Source organism: Scleropages formosus, chromosome 16 (assembly GCF_900964775.1).
Source record: "Scleropages formosus chromosome 16, fSclFor1.1, whole genome shotgun sequence".
In the NCBI taxonomy this organism is placed as follows: Eukaryota; Metazoa; Chordata; class Actinopteri; order Osteoglossiformes; family Osteoglossidae; genus Scleropages; species Scleropages formosus.
Genome location: NC_041821.1, coordinates 7,911,853 through 7,928,072, shown reverse-complemented (window position 1 = coordinate 7,928,072; position 16,220 = coordinate 7,911,853). Strand labels below are relative to the sequence as shown.

The following is a 16,220-nucleotide window of genomic DNA, read 5'->3' as shown; positions in this document are numbered from 1 at the left end:
ATTTTAACTACACATTCTTATGCAAGGCGATATCTGACTTTATTTCTCTATATCCGTCTGTAAAAGCACAACACAAGAACATTTAAATGTGTTTATCATATGTTGATCCCGGAGTCACCTGACAGGATGCTGTATCTACTATGGAAGAAAAGTGTTAATCCCTAAGATGGTCACGCATCACTACTTGTTACAACATGAATGAAGAGCGTCAAACATCTGGCCAAAGCGGCACCAAGAATGAAAAACATTTTCAAACAATATGCAAGGAAGGATTGCACAAATCCAGAGAAAACGGCTGAGCGTGTCTTTTCAGCTCTCTCAAAGCTCATGAATTTATAATAGACCAAATGCTCAAGGCCTACATTTATGTCCTCCCATTTGTGACTTCCCTGCAAACACCTGCAAAATGAATTTTCTTTATGCAAACACCTGCACGAAGGATCTATTTTCGTTTTTCACGCTCCTGAAAGCCCGCCCACGGTTACCTCGCGGACGCACCGAGAGGCAGATGTTTATGTGGGAGATCCGACGACCAGCTTACGCAGACGGAGAGCAGAGGAGGGCTTAATGCGGCGATAAAGATGATTGTTTTTCCCGTGGCACTGGGATCACTTTAACGGGAACTTTAAATTGTCCGGAGAAAATGAAAACCACGACAAATCATCTTTGTTTCTCTTTATTTATCAGGAAAGGCTCTTCTTCCTCATGGTACAAAATTGCACGCTATTTTGCGAGGCACTTGGCACATGTAAGTCAAAGGTTTTGCATGGAAACGCAGTGACGTGACCAGAGTCCCCTCCTTGACACCGTCTTCAGGTAAAATTTACCCTCCCCCTGCAGACTCCCATGTAATTTGGTCCTACAATTACGAACTGAGACCAAGTGTTTTCAAGTGACGCTTTTCCACCAGAACCCTCAATTCTTGCATCAATACGTGTGTGCGAATATAAAAAAAAAATCTTCACCTCACTTTAAAAAATACAAATTAAAAACCAGGAGGGTACACAGTGACAATCATGATACATAAGTAAAAAAGAATATATAATACATTGCACATTTCGCTGCGATACATAGTGACGAATGCATTATTTAATACAGTTTACCAAAACATCTTTCTTTTCTCACGAAAAAAAAAGTGGCGGATGTAAAAGTGAACTCGGATGTTGCATCGCTTCACGAGTAAACACCTGCAGTTGAGTCAGTGCTCAGCTTAGCGATAGATGTGTAGACTACAAAACCACTAAATATACCATTCTATGCATATTTTTAAATTAAATATAGTATGTATACACAAATAATATGTACAACACTCTGTTGTGTATTTAAAATAAGTGTTACTTTAGTTGGTCGCTTTATTTCTCTCGGTGGGTGATGTAAGAAACATACGTAAATGGATAGGAAGAAACTGAAGCCGTCTCAAAAATATTTTTAAACGTATCACATATATATTAATGTGGCACGTAATTAATGTAAGAATACGCTTATTTGACAATAATACTTTCCTGGCTTCCTTAATAGCTTTCAGCGTGTTGGAGTCTCCATCCCGGTCACGCTTCAGCCTCGGCGCTCTTCCGGGACAGGAACCACACTTTCATCGGTTCCTTTTTACCCTTCATAGCAACTGGACCGCGGTACTCCAGGTGAAACTGAGGGTCCGCATTCTCCTCCGACTGCAGACACCTGAAACGGCACGGCGACAGGAATACATACCCAACAAACCTTTTCACGTGAGATCAAAAACACCAGTGTGTAAGAAAATAACGGCTACTGGAATACAGTAACATAAAATTTGACACCGTCCATGATTTATCGGCCATTCTCAAGGGAAAACCGAAAACGTTTAATAATAAGCATGAATAAGCATCTATCCATCTATCTATCTATCCATCCATCTATCATCCATCCATCCATCCATCCATCCATCCATATATCCATCCATATATCTATCCATCCATCCATCTATCCATCCATCCATCTATCATCCATCCATCCATCCATCCATCCATATATCCATCCATATATCCATCCATATATCTATCCATCCATCCATATATCTATCCATCCATCCATATATCCATCCATCCATCCATATATCTATATTTAAATAATGTAACAGGACCATGCGGAGAACCCACCTGTAGGTATACTCTGAAACGTTAATTCTCCCCTTCTCGCCCGTTGTCTCGGTGCGGCTCGTCAGGTTGACCGTGTTTCCAAACAGGCAGTAACGAGGCATCCGCTGCCCTATGACCCCTGTCACCACTTCTCCCGTGTGGATTCCGATGGTAATCTGAAGAGAAAACAGCCAAAACCTAAACTTGACCCCACGGGGCTTATTTACACAGCCTGGGCAGAACAGAACCGAAGAGGGTTTTAAACGTAAAACATAAGAAAAACGAGAAGACAAGAAGGGAATTTAACGAGGGCTCATACTTTACGGGCCCACCCACGAGCGAGATGCTAAATGTATGCGCGGCCCGCAAGGCTCTTAAGGAACGTAGCTATTACTACCTTATAAACATTTCAGCGTGTGTACGTCTTCGTGAGATTAAGGTGGCTGCGAGTGCTGCACGGCCTTTTTATTTACTAAGGAAACCCGCACCATTTGAAAGCGTAACCCTGACTAAGTGCCATATCAGCCTTGGCATCATTTGCATTGCGCTGCGAATACGAGGGAAACGAGCGCGTGGGTGGTTCCAACGGCAGGCAGTAATGAGTAAACGCTGGGGACGGAATCGGGAGCGAGGCACATTAAGTAAACTAAATCGTATCTGAGATCCGTTCCCGGCCCTGCGGCGGGAGAGCCCGCCGTACTCCGGCAACCTCGGCCCGACCCGACATTCGTTTCCCAGCGCTGCTCGGTCCGGGTCCTGCCCTGGTCACCCGCTCACTTCCATTCTCCACGGCATGTTCTTTTTCGGGGTTTGGTGGGAAACGCGGACATGCACGATCTCTCAAGGAGGCGCCGTCTCGCCGGGCCCCGCGGCCGCCGCGATGCGGCAATCCGTCCGCTTTGACAGAACCGGGTCACGGCACCGTCCACCTCCGTCCGCTCCGGACGGACCGGCGCCCTCGGAGCTCGGGCAGGAAGCATTACGCCAGTGTTAGCGGAGAGGTCCGAAAGCCAGGCAGCGTAAAAATGGAAAAGTGTATTTTTCATGTTGTTTTTTTCGCTGTCTAAGCTCTGCGCTGTTTTCATTCTCCCCTGATGCCACTCCAGTATTTTTGATTCATTAATAACACACTTTGCTTTGAACATCCAAACACATCACCGACTTCCTGCCATGTGACAGCTTGTGTTTCGGAGGCCCGCGCAGCACGGCGACGCGAGCCGGCGAATTTACGGGCGGATGCGGGGTGCTCGTGAAAGGCCGGAGGGCGAGATGCGAGTGGGGTCCGAGCATGTCGTTGCCGGGCTGCGTTCCGGCGTTGTCCGCGCCATGTGCCCGGTACACACGCCCCCCCCAGCCGCACACACCATAACAACCAGAACCGCTGGTTTAAACAAATGTAGGCTGTTTAAGATCAAGTTTACTGCTGCTGACCTTCACGAGAGGGAACGGCGCTCCGTGCTGCTGCTATTTCAGGTAAAGCCATTTGTCCTGCGCGTCCGAGCCACCGCCTGTTCCGCAACACAGCTTGCACGCTTTCTTCTAATTTATGTAACAAGAACAATGAACCATTTTCATTTACATATTATGCATTCCATCGAGAATTTGTTTGCGTAGACTTTAAAAATATATATATTCTTTATAATAAAAGAATGTAAATCCCATCATTCTTCTGCATAATCTAAGCAAACTTTCGGTTTTAAAAAGAAAAAAAAACAGAAATTCAAGTTATGAATAAGTGCTCAAAAAAATATCTGAGTTCAGATTAAAGAAGTCCCTTTGTGTTTATGTCAGTAATAAAAAGGCTGCTCCGGGCTACTCTAACTAATTATACACTGTTTATAACCAAAGCTAGATCATGGGTTATTTATATATTAACTGATTAAGAATCATGATACCACATCCATTACCATCGTGCTCAAGAGATCTGTGGTTTGAAAGGCTTCAACCGACATAAATAATTCAGCAGGAGGCCATAAATATCTAAAGCCGCCGGTTTTGTAGCACAATAAGAAAGGCTGATTGAACAATAGTGAGTCACGGCACCTGCGCTGCTCGGAAAGAGGTGAAAGCACAGAGGGTCTATTATCGGGACTAACAGAAGGTTGTGTTGACACGTCCTCGTCCGCCCGATCAAACCCAGCGTGGGACACGGGTTTGACACCACCTCGAAATACAACGGCGGAGCGGCGAGCTGCCGAAATGTCAACCATCGCCGTCGTTTACAGGTGTCTCCCAGCAGCTGTACACACTGCTGTGTTTAAACTGGGGAGGGTTCGTCGTCGCCTTCTCGGCTGCTGGCGGCCGCACGCTAAAAATACACCTCCGCGGAATTTTGTGGAAAGCGGACGCGCGGCCGACCGGAAAAAACGTCCGTCGTTCTCACCTGAACGGGCTCGTCGTCCACTTTGACCTGGCCGGCGATCTCCATCATGTCCAGGGCCAGGTGACAGATGGACTTTGCGTGGTGTCCGCACGGTTCGGGAAGCCCGCTCACGGTCATGTACTTGTCCCCGACCGTCTCCACCTGCAAGAGCGAGAGCGCCGGTCCCGTTAGCCCTCCGCCCTGCACCGCCGCCTCCTACGGCTACCTCTGGACCGCCGGGGCGGCACCAGGGAGGCTGTTTCGCATCCGCAGAGCGGTCGGGCTCTCTGAGGTCACCCCTGAAATCCAACGGAGCGCTTCGAGAAAAAACTGTGCCGTTGCCTTTCACCTGTCGAGGGAAAATTAGATTTCAGAATAACAATCTGCCACGCTGCGAGGTCGCTCGGAGTCCAGGCCGAGATACGGGATCGGGGGTCCTTGGCTTGCGCTCACATTTTCCGATGTGTACGAGTACATTTATAGCCTTATTTGACAACCCCTGCCAAGCTGCCCAGTTATAAAATCAATAGTGGAACTGGAGGGGGGCGATGGGGGGGATATTCCCACTCCCAGCCGACCGTGGACTAGACTTGGAGGGTGCGGGGAGGAAATGGGCTGCGTTATTTTACCTTATAAACATAGGGGTTCATCCTCGAGTCTGTCAGGATGTCAAACCTGGTGTACACATCGTTGAGCAGGTTGACGATCTTTATGGCGCCCTCGGCCGAGGCGTGTTTGCTGCAGAAGGCGTTGAAGCCCACGATGCCGCTGAAGAGGATGGTGACGTTGTCGTAGCGCTTCGCGGGGACTGGACGCTTGTGCCGGAGCTCATTGGCCACCGATGGGGGCAGGACCGAGTAAAGGAGTCTGGGAAAGGGGACAAAGACACGCATTTCTAGTCTTCAACAACACACCCCAACAAACCGATTTTTAATACGCTCAAATCTTATTTCTCTTACTTCAAAATATATATGGCTTTATCTATAGCTATGGTTATATTTAAAATAATATAAACAAAAATGACAAAAACTGCAGGGAGGGGGGGTGCGGTGGCGCAGCGGGTTTGTCTGGGTCCCGCTCTCTGCCGGGTCTGGGGTTCGAGACCTGCTTGGGGTGCCTTGCAATGGAGTGGCGTCCCGTCCTGGGTGTGTCCCCTCCCCCTCCAGCCCTGTGCCCTACATTGCTGGGTTAGGCTCCAGCTTGCTGCGACCTCCACTCGGGACAAGTGGCGTGTGTGTGTCTCTATATATAACTTATATATGAAAACATATATAAGTGAAATATGAATATATATAAAACCTTTTGAATGTATTGTTTCAAGATGTGTGTGTATGTACATACCAGTTACATACTATCAGTTACATTACTACTTTACACAAACTTTTTTTTTAATTTCATTAGGCTGTGACATGCCGTTTGTAAAAGTCCCTCTTAATGTCACGGAATAAAAATTCTGCTGCATCCCTTTCGATTCACACGCAACGCTTAAACTTTGAGTGAGAGGTTGCCATAGAAACTAACTTAAGCATTATTTTCTGCCAAATCCAAAATGTTTTAAATAATGTATCAGCCTTACAAGGCACAGAATGTGCAGCATTCTCTGCAGCCCAACTTAGTATCAGTCACCTGGAAGATTTTCAGTTCGAAGTTACAAAACGTAATATTTGTCCAACAGATACGAGGCGGAACTTTGTTATTTTTTCTGTCGAGCAGATAATTTAACACAAAGTCTCTCTGTTTCTTGTATCTGCAGCATCTTGTTCTGCAGCATTTATACAAAGAAGACCTCACACATTTTTTCTTTTTCCAGATCAGGTATTGTGCTTGTGTGAGATTGAAATCATTACATTCTTTTATTGTACTAAGAAAAAGGTTACTGCATGACCATCATGGTCAGTCAGACTTTTGCTTGTAAGATGGATTTCAGGCGTTTATGAAATAATGTATCCAGGATAAGGGGGTGAGAGTGTCAGTGCTAATGAATCAGCAAAAGATTGCACTGACCAGCACTAGGTGGCGTAGTGCTTAGCGTAGAGACCTCTGCACTTAAAGGTTACAGGTTTGAATCCCTCCTCATACTTTACTGTACTTGACCGTGGTACCTACCCCAAGTTGCTCCAGTAAAAGTTGCCCAACTCTACAAATAGGAAAATTATTACAAACTAGTTTAATAAACGGGGGCGCGGCGGTGCAGTGGATTGGACCGGGTCCCGCTCTCCGGTGGGTCTGGGATTCGAGTCCTGCTTGGGGTGCCTTGCGATGGACTGGCGTCCCGTCCTGGGTGTGCCCCCTCCCCCTCCAGCCCTATGCCCCCTGTTGCTGGGTTAGGCTCCGGCTCCCCACAACCCCATATGGGACAAGTGGTTCAGACTGTGTGTATGTGTGAGTTTAATAAATGTCAATTTAAATTTTATGTTATTATAGTTACTTCCAAGGTTGATAAACTATCTCACCCTTGAATAAACAAAAGGACTGTAGAAGTGACTAAAATTATGACTAAAATGAATTACCAAATCTTCAGATTCCCATTGCGTTGGTAAGAGGCTGTAAATATAGTAATCTTTAATATTTTGAAAATAATAAAACTCAAGATTAATTTTGGAGGTCAAAAAAGTTTGTCGACTTATAATGGTGCAGAATACTGTTCAAAAAGAGGCAAACTATTCACAGTTCACCCATTACCGTGGGAAATTCAGCTTGAATCCAGCAAAAACCATTGTGGGGAAGTATAATTGTTCTAAAAGAATAGCTTCACCGTATACATGTCACGAGATATCATGAGCTGTGTGAACTGGTGCTGAAAATCTAGTGCTGAAGCCCTTTCAAAATGAAACCCTGAGACACCTCATGGGTCTCTGACATCTTCCAAATCACATCGGCGCTTGTGTAGGAAGCGGCAAGACGAGACCCACAGTTCAGAGCGAAAATGACAGCGAGGGTCCACAAAGTAATCCCCACACATGCTGCTCGTGTGCTCATTATATCTCTTCTGCAAAATCATAAATAAATTCAAAGGATCCAACCCTTCCCATGAACATGCCACTCTCAGCAATACAGCAGAGCGAAATTACGAGCCGAAACGCAGCGCATCACGTTGGTTAATGCAAATCTCTGCAATTTACATGCCAAATGCAGGAAATATCTCAAACTCTTGGAGAGCCTACGTGACATGGAAAGAAGACACTGCTCCGAGGGGAGAAATATGCGCTCGTATAGGTATGTAAATGTGTCTAGAGCGACTCTACGAACCAGCTCCTAAAAATAAAATACTGTCACAGCTTTGGAAATATCGTGTCGAGACTTAAAAGTCGAAAAAGAGAAATATGCTACGGTTTAGACATTCTGGCGGTTTAAATTATACATCCCAGCCATATTACTGTAAGAATGTATGCCAGTAAAAATAAGGCCTGGACCCGTGGGCTGTACAGGGATGTTCATATTCCGCTTCTCGAGCCTCACATTCATTTGGCGATTTAAAGCGATAGTAGACCTGCAGAGGTCAAGGTCGGCAGCGAACGGGAACTTACTGGTCCAAGGAGGTTCACCGCAATCGCTGCCTGCTCCTATTTACCCGGGGCAGCAGGTGGCGTAGTGGTCAGAGGTGCTGCCTTTTCGGGATGAACCCAGGTACAACCCAACAAGCCTCTACTGGGTTGCGAAGGCTTTATCTAGGTGCTCTGGTCTCCTCCTGAAACACCTCTAGATGTGAATTGAGAGCATCCCGTCTCACCCTGAAGTACATCTTGCCTCGAGCCCCATGCATAATGATCTTTGGCTCACAGTTACCAGCAAAGTCGACCTTAACCTTATTGAAACCTAAGCAGGGGAGGGAATGGACCCCCATCACAGATGTGAACGTGCAGTGGTACAGCAATGTACGGCGGACGTGACACGGAGAGAAAGGAGACCTGTCCGTCTTCTTCTTCTCGTCCTCCAGGGCGCGCAGGGTGTGCTGCAGCCGATCGGTCAGGATCTCCAGCTCCTGAGTCAGCTTGTACTCCTCGCGGAACTGCTCCCCGAGCAGCACCAAGTCCCGCGTGGCATCGTGCAGCGGGATGTCGCTCAGGTACAGCCCCCGCCGGGTCAGGTCATCCAGGTTCATCACGCTGGCAACACAAGGGTCAGTGAATATACATACCGTTCTACTCCAGCACTTTAATACTGGATCTTTATTCTGAATGAAACAATAATAAACACATGTTAATCCCGCCTCCCCCTAACGATGGTACTTTACCCTAAATTGCCCCAGTAAAGACAACCCAGCTGTATAAATGGGTAAATCACTGTAAGTAGCTGAACACTGTAAGTCACTTTGGATAAAAGTTTCAGCTAGATAAATACAGGCATTAGTACAAATGTAAGGTACTAAGTATATAAGCCAGGCACACTGCTCTTATTTTAAAAGGTGTAAAGTAGTTGCCTGCATGTGGTGGGATGACACTTTTCGTTCCGACGTGGCGTGAGAAAAAGAGCAAAAAAAGAGCCTCGAGAAACGTCCGCAAATGGATCGGGGCAGCGGACGTCACGTGTTTCGCCCGCGTACCTGGGGGAGCACAGGAAGAGGATGTTCTCCGCTTCCGGCAGGTAAATCATCTGGCCCTTGAGCCGAAGGCAGCTGATCTCGGTTCCCGTCAAGTCATCCTCGCACTCGGGGGCCTCCACGTTCAGCAGGCCCTCCTGCCCACATGGAGGGAAAGAAAGAGTTGGGGGACGGATGACCGAGCGAGGAAGGGGCGGAGTCTGAGCCAGGGCGACTCACCTTGCTCCTCAGCACGAAGACGGTGTTGATGTGCGACAGGATGCCGTGGAAACTGAAGTCGATGTGCGGTCGCACCAGGGAGAAGACCGACGGCAGGCTGCAGGTCCCGGGCTGGAGCTGCGAGAGACCACCGAGTTTATTCATTCGCAAACAACCCGACTCCTTTAGCTAACTTCAATCTGTCAAACGCTCCGCATTAAGGCTAATCCCGGTGGATGCTGCATTTTACCGCTGCCTTGAGTCGAGTGCTTTTCATTCACAAGTCATGAAATGCTAATGCCTGTTTAAACTTTTGTATGCTCTCACTGCAACTGTCGTATAATGTGGTCACACTAAGGCAAACCCCATAACTAAAACGCCTGCGAATTCGAAGGTCTCGGGTTCGAATGCTACCTCCTGCTGTAGTACCCTTGATCGAGGTACTTACCCTGCATCGCTCCAGTAAAATAAGCGAGCCGTACAAAACGTTAAATTACCGTAAGCAGCTTGGCATCGTAAGTCACTTTGGAGAAAAGCGCCAGATAAATTTAAATACACAGATGAGTAGTTAGTGTTGAGCTACGGGAGGCCCAGTGCTCCCGCTCCACTAGAGGGTCATGGTGGTCAATCGCCTATCTTGAAAACATGCGGTGTGAGGGAGGGTACACCCTGGACAGGACACCAGAGCCCCACAGCACAATTACACAGGTGGCAATTTACTGTCACCAGTTCACACGAAGTGCATGTCTTTGGACTGTGAGAGGAAACCAGAGCACCGAGAGCAAAACCCACACGGACACAGGAAGAATATGCAAACTCTTCGCAAAAAGAACCAGAGCCGAACTCGTGCCTGAATGCACAGTCCAGTCCTGAGTCATCAGAGTAACCCGCTGCACCACTGTACCGCCCAGCCTAGAGCGACCTCGATATTAATCTGCAGCGCACTGATTCGGGAAGAAGACGACAGATGTGCCCAACACGCTAAATCCATCTGGTGTCCTCGGACGGGGTCACTGAGCTCGCCGGAGCCCTCACCTGCGGCAGGACACGGAAGATGGCGTTCCCGCACTGGGTGAGCACGAGGTCCCGGTCAAACATGAGATGGAAGGGGAAGGCCTTGCAGAAAGTGTACGGGCTGATCCGTGTCTCCTGGGTGCCGTTCTCCTCAAACCCGTCCAGGTCTTCGTAGAACGCCTCCTCCTCGGAGTCCTTCTCTTCGATCAGAAACTTGATGTGGTCACAGTCTTCGCTCTTCTGCTGGATGACCTGACGGGTCGGGAGTGCACAGGAGAGGGTGGGCCCGACGGGGGCCACCGCACCCTTACATCCAGGGTTCGGCAGCAGCGCTAAGGTTTCACTTTTAGAAGAAAGCTGACTTTGAAACTATAACAATTTTAAACACCACGAGGGACACAAAATTTCCACCTCGGTAAAAGCAAACTCTCGCACACAGCAAATTGGATTTTTTTTAGCGTTCTTTTCCCCCCAGAAAGTCACCTGTGCTGCACTTTGTGACATCTGATTTTGCAAAAATGTGCTGCGATAAATAATATCTTGCTGATTGCCTTGAGAGTTTGGGAAAAGGGGCCGCAGCTTTCCGCCACGGGCACGAAATACACGCGGGGCCATGCGCTCATTACCGAGCACACTGTGCCCGCAACACACTTTGTCTTTTTAATAACTTTTATTGCAACGCCTCGTCGTAATCAGGGAAATAGCCGGAACAAAGACTCGGAGGAGTTTACAAACGTTTAATCATAATTACCCTCTTTGAGCGCTGAATGGACTTTTATGTGCCGAGCTCTAGGCTGCGCCCGTGTTACCCGACGCGTTTGCACAGCCTCAGATGGCATCCTTTATTTGTTCATAAGCAAACACTGTCTTTCACAAATGAAGAAAAAAAAATGCTGTATTTACAGCACAGCGTGAAGTAAATCTTAGAGGCAGCAGAATGAAACTCAGCGTGGCGAGAAGCCAACCCAAAGGTTAAATGTGCTTAAAAGGGGGTAAAAGCTGGGTGGAGAGACACAAGCAATGTGGTCCACTGGGTAACTGAGTGCAGACCTTTCGCTGCTGACGTCAAACTGCTGTCTCGTCGCACACGGTCGCCATGGCTACGCTGGCCAGCGTTTGGATAAATCGCCTGTCACATTGGAAAGGATGTCAATACTGCACTTTCGTTTCATGCCCGGATTAACGCGGGGTTAAGATTCGGGCCATCGGATTAGAAGTCGATGGCAAAAAACGAAAACGCAACCTAAACAGTTAATTGTGGGATTACGCAAGCTCACGCGAAATAAAACGTAACGTTAATCGATGCAGCTGGCGAGAATTAGAAGCTGGATAACATTTACGGATAAACTCGGCAGCCACGGTTCGAATTACGTCTCAACGGTTGCGTTTAGTTCATCAGATCACTGCCCTGCTGATTCATCCCCAGAGGTGGATCACGTTTCGAATAATGTGTGTAGACAAAATATGAGTATGCGGTATGTCATTTAGCGCTGCTCACCCAAACACGTTCAGTTTGTTTGTTGGGTTCTACTGTTACCATTATCGGCCTTTGCTTCTACGCTCCTATCTGATATGGCGAACTAAGTGGCATGTGCGGCGCGGCAAACCACACAACGCAACATTTTCCGTGAAATCCCAAGTAAATGGTGCCTCGCAAAGGGACAAACTCGCATTTCAGTGTTTTTAGTGTTGCGGCGCTTCACACAGTGCTGCACAAATGGACTTTCAATAACAGCAGCGAAATGTGTCACAACCCACCCCTCCATCTGCAGATGCACTAGGCGTACAGCGGACAGGAGTCTAAAAATACCCCCAGTGAGTCACAACTCCGGGCTCGCGGCCTTTTCAGATTACTTCCACGTGGAGTGCCGTTTCGCGACACACCGCGGAGAGCAGGAAAAACTATTTTTTAAAAAAAAAAAAAACAGCGAGGACCAGCTACTGACCTTCATCTCGATTTCGGTGCCATGGATCTGCTGGGCCACCGTCTTGATGATGCCGATCACGATGTCCTGCAATCCCTCCCTCTCCGAGTAGTAGTGCAGAATGAGGCTGTTTCCCTTCTCGGCGTCGGTGCACCTGAAGGAGGGCGCCCTCATGCCCGGGTAGATGGTACCCAGGTGGTCATGGAGGGCATCCAGGTTCTGAAAAGAAGGTGGGAAATCATCCATGGGTCTCCGACCCTGATGTAATAACAAGCATATTCTACCTTTCGCATCTTCATCATGAAACACAGTCTTGATGAAGCACCACGAAGAAAAAGAGATTTAGCATTAATACATAACGTTATAGTGCCTTTTTTCTTAGGTCATCCACTTTCGTGCGGTTAAACAACCTTCAAACGTTCGTCTCTTCACTCACGATATTGTACTTATTGCAATTTAACGCTATGCCACAGTGACGTAATTGCTTTGAAACACTGCAAACCTGCTTTGCTTAGGGAGGAGAGTGACACCCTGGGCAGGTAAAGTTTCGCGTCGCCTACGGTACAGCAGGGACGTTTTGAAGGCAGACCGAAAGGCGTCGAGCGGGGAAACGGAAAAGCGCGATCCCTCTTACTTGCAGGAACTCTCGGACGTTGGAACCCAGCACACGCAGGATAGTGTCATATCCGGATTCCTGACAGAACTCAAAGAACATCTTTCCAAACATCTGCAGAATGTCACCGGCGTCGATCTCTACGAGAAGAGTAATAAACACAGGCTGGAATTAAACAAATAAGAAAAAGTCATTTTTCTCCACAAGGTACACGAAATGCAGCCTGACTGCGCAGCTGCCAAACCGCCGAAGAAGAACACACATCTGTCTTGATTTAGATATAATATCTACAGCGTGAGCCGTAACCATAACAAAGGTCACATTGTGAACGCGAATTCTCTTATCGCGTATCTTCATTAAGCACCGGTCACTGTACTTACTGAGAACTTTGCTTGCGGCTGCCACCAGGTCATATGTTTTGGCATCCTCGTAAATGATTCTGACCAGGAACTGGCCTTCGACATCCAGCTGTGCTTCCTTCCTGGGAACCCGTTCAAGTTCATGTAAAAATGACAAATGTGCTCCTGCTTATTTCTGGATGACCTGTACATGTTCTTCCCTTCTTTTTTTACCTTGTCTTGAGGTAGAAATAGCTGAAGCCCTAATATAAGAACATACCACGCTGACGGCAAATATACTGCAGCACTTGAGCACCTGTAATTTTCCCAGTTATTGATCTGATGCCTTCGTCCGAGGCGACTTACAATGTCGGCTTTTTTACCAGTTCATACACTGGGGTCATTTTTACTGTATCAATCCAGAGTGAGTACATTCATCAACGGTACTTCTGCAAGAGCTACGATTCGAATCCAGCTCCGCAAATGTAAGGTAACGGTTGTAACCACTATGTTAGTTGCTGTGCAAATAACTATTAATCACCCGACTTGACTTACAATGTTAATTTTGTCTACAACTTAAGTGAAAGCACAAATTGCGTCACATATTATATACAGTATATCATACATGTAATTGCAGGTTTTGTCACCATAATATACGTGTAATGAAGGGCTGATTTCCTCTAACTTCACCATACCATTTAAACAATCAAAAAGCAAACACTTCGTAATAATATCCATATTACAGTGAGTCTATTATAAACTGGACATGTGTTTATCTTTAAGGTAAAGGCTTCAGGGTTATATGGAGTTTGATGGCAATCCGTGCAGCTAAAGCTGGATGCCAAGCAAGGTCGTGAGAATTCCTAACCATAATCAGTCAAAATGTATTTAATCGCATTTCTGGGTTGTATCATAACCAAAAATAAACAAGCTACGGTGAGGGGAAAAAAACTCACTTACATAATCCTTTAAATAGGGAATTTGCATCACAACAATCTGATCTGTCCACTTAATGAATATCACAGCCACAAACTCGAACTTTTTGACCCCTGTTGCCTCACCAGCGGGGATGAGGTCAGCGGAGTTAGAAAAAAATTATTCATTTGCTTAGTTGGCCAGCGACAACATTCTCCTGCGCTCAGCACTGCTTGAACAAATACCTCCAACGAGGTAATCCCATAGTATTCCTTCCTTGATTTTTCTGATCCTTTCGCAGGACACCGGCCGATAAAAGCAACCGAGCCATTAATCAGGGCCATTACGTCAGCTGAGATAACACTAAGCCAAAGGCATTTGTCATGATGTGACATTACGCAGACTATTGAAAACATGCTCCTAAAAGCACCAGATAAAGTCAAGTCTGGGGCACGAAAAGACAGAAAAAGTAAAACAAACCTCACTTTTATGTTTGTGCGCTTAAGAGCGAAGGCCTGTTTACACAATCCTGACACTCGATGGTCCATCCTCGACTCTGTGGACACGCTGAGCTCTAGTAATATCTTTTTTTACCATCGGCATTATGTTACGACTCTGGGAATCGTGTCCATAAAAACGTAAAGAGTAAGCGTAGTAGAAAAGATCAAGTTTACAGCGCTTGTGGATGTGAAAATCTGAGCGAAATAAGATGAGAGCTGTGGATTTGGCTTTTTTTTCTATGTGAATTGTCATTTTAAGCTTCAAAGGGATTTTTCCATAGGGGTTAAATTTTTGGCATGAAGTCATGTTTGTAAAGTTCAGCAGGGAACTGCTGAGATAACATGAACTCTTGAGCCTACTATTATGATTACTACTGTGCTATAGAGTATACCTCACCACATCTGAAAAAGTATTTAACGACAGATTAATATGTTTTCGGGATATTGCATTTTCAAAGGGAACTCCTTTAAAGATTCAGAGAAGGACTGAGAAGGAATATTTCATTAAATGCATATTCCGGGGGCACTACAAAAAAAAAAAAAAAGCCATTATGACAAAATACATGCAGTAAGTTTTTCGGATCATTCCGTGTAAGATTTGCATTGTCTCTTTGTGCTGTGACAAACACGTTTTATTAAAAAAAAAAAAAAAAAACTCACTTGATGTCTTCCCATACTTCAGGGCCATAATTTCTCAGAACAAGCAGCTCCAAGGCGTGATTGACAAAGCCATACTGCAACAATAACCACAGGCACGTGGGATCAATACACACACAGCACACCTGAAGAAGAAATCCATCACGCAGTGCGTTTGTGAACAGGATGCCGTGATGCTGATGCTGTGATGCTGATGCTGTCATGATCCTGATGATGATGATGATGATGACCGTGATGCTGTCATCATACCTCCATTCCAAATGAAAGCACATCATCTTCTACTGAATTCTTACATCTTAAACGGACGTGTTTTATTGCAACTGATGCATTAACGCATAATTCATTATTTCGTAGATTAAAATGTCTCAGATTGCATATCCATCCCCAAAACGCATATCATACAACATTTTAAGAGAGAAATGACGTTTACGTACACTAATCCATGACAGGGATGCATTTAATAAAGACCGCGGCTCGCGCGCTGAACACAAGCATATTTACTGAATAAAATATTTGGCGATTTTACGTACCATGTTTATTTAAACCGACAAATTCTTCCTTATTTCCCCAAACGACAACGTATCTCTGAATGTTGCGGCTCGTTACTGCAGCGGGAGGTACCACCATCCCCGTGGGGCGTCTCCGTAGTGATTGCTGTTGCTTTTGACCAATCGGAGCTCACAGTCGCCAGTGTTGTGACCAATCAGAGGTGTGGGGAGGAGGGCGCTATGTGCGACGGCACTGTATGTAGATGTTATATCAAATGTCACCATCACTTACTTCCTGGGAATTTTTGGACTACAATGATCTAATAATCTCTTTTATCAGCTGGTGTAAGGGTACCAGTTAAAGATGGTGTTAAATTAAAGCTTAACATCTAAGAATGATTCTTAATCCAAAGTGAAATATGTAATAATAGGGTGAAATATGTGGAATTACTGTCTGGGTGGTCTAGTACTTTAGAAAAATGTTACAGAAAATATGACAGAAACACTTTTCTTACTGACTAGTGAACATCAGCAAAACAGCATATTTAAAAAAAAC

At 46.1% G+C, this 16,220-nt stretch overlaps 1 protein-coding gene across 3 annotated transcripts; it reads right to left on the bottom strand.

The window, feature by feature from the left end:
* Nucleotides 1–660: 660 nt before the first annotated feature.
* Nucleotides 661–15,802, bottom strand: gucy1b1 (guanylate cyclase 1 soluble subunit beta 1). 3 transcript variants are annotated; one of them, XM_018735910.2, is made up of 13 exons: nt 15,707–15,802; nt 15,180–15,253; nt 13,147–13,247; nt 12,788–12,906; nt 12,175–12,372; nt 10,250–10,480; nt 9,236–9,352; nt 9,020–9,153; nt 8,385–8,582; nt 5,106–5,343; nt 4,498–4,638; nt 2,136–2,290; nt 661–1,680 (listed from the first exon to the last, which is right to left on the bottom strand). In XM_018735910.2, the coding sequence occupies exons 1-13, from the start codon at nt 15,707–15,709 to the stop codon at nt 1,548–1,550; spliced, it is 1,842 nt and encodes a 613-aa protein (XP_018591426.1). In that variant the 5' UTR covers nt 15,710–15,802; the 3' UTR covers nt 661–1,547. The 3 variants fall into 3 exon arrangements, with proteins under 3 accessions (XP_018591426.1, XP_018591427.1, XP_018591428.1); XM_018735911.2 differs by having other exon boundaries at nt 10,250–10,468; XM_018735912.2 differs by lacking the exon at nt 661–1,680 and adding an exon at nt 3,546–3,653 and having other exon boundaries at nt 2,240–2,290.
* Between the last annotated feature and the right edge of the window lie 418 nt (nt 15,803–16,220).

Coding starts and splice junctions, on each gene's coding strand:
- gucy1b1 (XM_018735910.2), bottom strand. Junction 10,481..12,174: donor GCACCGAAATCGAGATGAAG/GTCAGTAGCTGG, acceptor CCGACCCGTCAG/GTCATCCAGCAGAAGAGCGA. Junction 9,353..10,249: donor TCTTCCGTGTCCTGCCGCAG/GTGAGGGCTCCG, acceptor GGTCTCTCGCAG/CTCCAGCCCGGGACCTGCAG.